Raw genomic sequence first — 4,562 nt, forward strand, 5'->3', positions numbered from 1 at the left:
ATTATCTGTGCTCCTAAATTTTGGACTGTGCTCCTAGATTTTTTTAATTAGGAGCCCTGTTATCGGGATATGTATCGTTATCGGGGTATGAAATAGGATATGACATTTTGGTCATATTGTACAGCCCTACTGACTGCTGTCACAGAACGGGTTGTGCCCTGACCTCAAGATTTGCGCAGCTTGAACCTGGTCTAACTTCACTTTCATTTTCTCCGCGGTTGGCAGCAAGAGGCAGTACCTGAAAGCACAAAGAAACATTTGAAAAAATAATTCAACAAAACATGCACCAAACAGATCAATATTATTATCACATATTTTACATTTTTAACTGTATGGTACGACAAACAATTTAATATGGGTAAGTTTGTGTATATTTTACTCATAGTAAAATACTGTATATGCTGCATATAAACACCAGACAGATAATGATTTATTAAACAGATGGTCTTTACTCATCTCACTTGCACAAAATAAATGCAGTAATAGAAAGCATAGAAACGCACAGGTGAAATACACTGAAAATTATATGCATTTAAAAATTTGGTCGGGTTGAAGTCATCCCTCCGGATCTTCTGTATCCACTCATGCCCGTTTCGCAGCGTCAACGGGGAATGCATGAAAGCTGACTTATCTGTTAACGTGACGACATGGTACATAACGGCACACAACAATGAAGTGCTGAGGCTGTCACCCTCTGAAAGGCAAGTCACCTCTCTTGAATCCTAAAAACACTCAATGTGAAAAACATCGCTGTGGTAATGGACCTCGGTCGCTGTTGTCTCTCGCTCTCGCTGTCAGATCACCGGAAGTTTTCACCGGAAGTACTGGCCCACACACTCAAGTTCGAAACGTCAACGGTCGCCATTTTGTGCACGGAGCGAATTCAACAGTTCTGTAATAAATCCTACTCCATGAAGATTATAAGACTGCTTTATACTGCTATTGTTGAAACTGCTTTAGAGAGTTGTTGATTCAACATTATAATCATTGTGGAACTGTGCTGTGTTATACAGACGTGTTTAATAAACCCTTTAACTTTATCATTCTATAGTGGGAGCTAAGACACACTATACAGCAGGGATAGGCAACTCCGGTCCTGGAGGGCCACTGTCCTGCAGAGTTTAGCTTCAGCCCTGATAAAAACTCACCTGCCTGTATCTATCTAGTAATCCTGAAAACATTGATTGCCTTGTTCAGGTGTGTTTAATTAGGGTTGGAGCTAAACTCTGCAGGACAGTGGCCCTCCAGGACCGGAGTTGCCTATCCCTGCTATACAGTATATGACTGCAGTCTGTAACCAAGGCAACAGTGCATCTCGCGCTTCCCGCCGTTAGAGTTAAATTCGCTCGTGAGGTAACCGTTACTTGTCATTTTACAGACAACTTCACTCAACAAATCTACTTAAATCTACCTAACTATACAACAGAATAGAAAATATGTTCGCCTATGTGAAATATATAGAGGACGGGTGTAAAGAAATCGTCCCCATATCCTACATTAAGGACTTTGACCTTAACGTTAGTGACCTCACTAAAACTTACTGGGTGCGCTGGCAAGAGAAGTTTTTCAAGGGACAAATATTGTTCCTAAAGGGTGAGTCGTAATAACGTTATCTCCAATAGTTCATCAATAACATAAATGTCCAACTTGGAAATACTTTAACTTTAATAACTTACTAACTATAGTACGTCTATTAACTGGGATACGAGTTTTGGCTAACGCGCTAGCAAAGCTAGTAAGCGCTTAGGACAGAGGACGCAATGCTACCGGTGTTAGTATTGCATGACAGAGTATAACGTTATAGCAGGTGCTTTCAAGTACTTACATTCAGTGTTATTAACATTCCAGAGTCCAGAGAAGAGATCGAGGAGGAACTGGCCAAGGGTAAGCGGGTCCGTGTGAGACTCCTGAAGGAGACCACGCCTCCACGGTCGCGCTCCGAGGCAGAGGAAGCCAAAGCAGTAAATGTAAAGTTGATATTGCTGTTATAGTTCCGATGTTAGCTAACTTAATAGTTGTGTAAAATTGGTAAATTAATGTGCTGCTGCTGATCTGCTATCGTTTTTCCTGTTAACTGTAATTACAGCTATTGCCAACTGTAATTACAGCTAGTGCCATCGTGTGGCACTTGAATGTAACTACAGAATACAAGTTATAGTGAAAATATAACTATGGGGGGGGGGGGGGGGGGGGTGTTTGGATGTATGGGAGTCTTGCAATACACTGTGATGCTTTTTCCTAATTATGCTTTTATCCATGTTTATAGACAAATCAGAAAAAAGCTGCAGAAGAGGCCAAACAAAATAATCTCTTAACCTTGCTAAAAGAGAGAAAAATTAGAAGAAAACAGTCTCCACTCTGCCCAACTCCAAGCAAGATAATGAGAGCTCAAACCCTGTCTGACTCATTGTCAGAAGAGGAGGATGATGATGATGATGGTGGGGTTGTACCAGAAAAACTTTTTGAGGAGGCAAAAAAGAAGCAACATCTCTACCTAAAAAAAATAAACAATATGTCTCTGCAACTGCAGGAAACTACAAACAAGTAAGTGATTTTTGAATAGCCTTAATGTGTTCTGACAAGAGAATTGATCTTTAGCCCAATGTTTGATTTAACCTGCTTGTCAGAGCACCATAGCAGAACTAGGTGGATATACTATAAGTAGCTAGATAACACCTAATATATTAAAATATATATATATTTTTTCTTTCTTATAATGTCAGCTAATCATGACATACACTATGTCCGTCTATTATAGGTTAGAGGAGCAGGAGAAACTCAGAGCAGAAATTGAGGCAGAGAATAAAGAACTACGTTCTCTAAACATGCAATTGCAGCAACAATTGCTGAAGGCACTGAAATCCTCATCAACAGCAAAGTGCAGTGGTAAGGAGGACACCCCCCCACCCCCCATTTAAACCAGCTAATAATAAGATACAAATCAAAGAAATAGCATTGGGATTGGGGAAGACTATAAGTTATTGGAGTACTTCAGCTGTGATCTTTGAGGGTTTATAAAGTATATTCTTTGTTGTCATGTTTTCCATCTTCTGTCATATTTGTGATATGTTTGTTTTCTTTCTAACTGTCAAAGACCCTGGAGCCCCAAGCCCAAAGGAGACCTTACAAAGTAAGGATATACATAACAAATATATTACTCACAGTCACAGATATCTGAAATCTATCATGGTCCATATTTACCAAACTATAGGCCCTGATGCAAGAGGGTAAATATGTATATTGAGTACATTGACATTATTTTGTATATAGTTGCAGAGTCTGGCTGTTTGAATGAGGTGGAACCCTCTGTATCTTCAAAAGGAGATGAGGTACAGCATTGCCCTCGCCCTTACGAAAATGAAATATACTTCAAGTTAAGTTTATAAAGTATACTTAAGTAATGTTTAAGTATATTTTTGAGAAGTATATAAAATGTAGACTGAAAGTATACTTTCTTATTTTTAGTTTAAAAGAAGTATACTAATGGAACACTTGAATAAACTTATTTTTCGTAAGGGTCGTCATCTGTGTGCATGGATTAATATAAGAACCCCCAACTACAGTACACTTAAAGTTTTAATACATTTTGTATGCATTTGTACAATCTAGTACCTTGATTATTTTTGTTTTAAATTTTGTCAGATTCACTTGGGGGGAGATGTTCGAGTGCGCAGAGAGGCCTGGTCAAGGATTCAAAACAGCACGCGGGATTCCTTATTTGTGAAGGAGTTGGCAGTGGCAATCTGGGGCACTAAGACTCTGGCGGAAAGAAGTCTCACAGGGAAGGAATGCCCCACAACCAAAACCAGCAGACAGCCTTTAACCCCCCAGAAACTTCAGACATTAAAAGGTAGCAGTAGCCAGAAGGTCTTTGTGGGATGCCAAGTACTGGGTTATGGAGTAATACATTTTTATTTGTTCTGGTGCGACACAAGCATCACTATTTATCTGTTCATTTCTTTTCAGTCTGCTTCAAGGAGTGGCTTGACAGAAAGAATGTGGAGGAGACAGAGTTGCAGGCCAGATGGATAAAGGCCGGACGGTTCATCACAGAAAAAATAATGGACATTAACAGACTAAAAAAAAACTTTAAATGTGAGTATGGAGTTCCATTTGTGCCAAAAATGAGTCAACTGCTTTGTGCTTTGTACTACACATTTGTCCTTGTCAACAGTAACCTGCTAACAGTTGCCTACTTTTTCAGATAAATTAGTATAAGTTGATGTGTATGCTCTCTGTTTATGTCGTTTTGTTCTGTCATCCTTACTGTATTGATCCTACTTTTTCAGGTAAATTACTCAATGTTGATGTGCATGTTCTTTGTTTATGTCGATTTGTTCTGTCGTCCTCAGTGTCATCTTAACTGTCGTCTTGTTCTGTCATCTTAACTGTTGTCTCTTTCTGTCGTCTTGTTCTGTCGTCTTAACTGTTGTCTCGTTCTGTCGTCTTGTTCTGTCGTCTTGTTCTGTCGTCTCTTTCTGTCGTCTCGTTCTATCGTCTCTTTCTGTTGTCTTGTTCTGTCGTCTTTACTGTTGTCTCGTTCTGTCGTCTCTTTCTGTTGT

General features: G+C 39.4%; 2 protein-coding genes across 2 annotated transcripts; both read left to right on the plus strand.

Moving 5' to 3' along the window:
- Positions 1–1,338: 1,338 nt before the first annotated feature.
- LOC311077243 (uncharacterized protein) lies at positions 1,339–2,918 on the plus strand (the record flags this gene model as incomplete). Its single annotated transcript, XM_084139076.1, has 4 exons — positions 1,339–1,593; positions 1,849–1,967; positions 2,267–2,544; positions 2,759–2,918. Exons 1-4 carry the CDS (start codon positions 1,437–1,439, stop codon positions 2,916–2,918), a joined length of 714 nt encoding a protein of 237 aa, XP_083995202.1. The 5' UTR covers positions 1,339–1,436.
- A 75-nt stretch (positions 2,919–2,993) lies between these two features.
- On the plus strand, positions 2,994–4,208 carry LOC311077244 (BEN domain-containing protein 5-like; the record flags this gene model as incomplete). Its single annotated transcript, XM_084139077.1, has 4 exons — positions 2,994–3,130; positions 3,271–3,329; positions 3,643–3,850; positions 3,967–4,208. The coding sequence occupies exons 1-4, from the start codon at positions 3,037–3,039 to the stop codon at positions 4,206–4,208; spliced, it is 603 nt and encodes a 200-aa protein (XP_083995203.1). The 5' UTR covers positions 2,994–3,036.
- Positions 4,209–4,562: the final 354 nt, after the last annotated feature.

This window comes from Abramis brama (assembly GCF_963993115.1).
Source record: "Abramis brama genome assembly, contig: SCAFFOLD_139, whole genome shotgun sequence".
NCBI classification, from domain to species: domain Eukaryota; kingdom Metazoa; phylum Chordata; class Actinopteri; order Cypriniformes; family Leuciscidae; genus Abramis; species Abramis brama.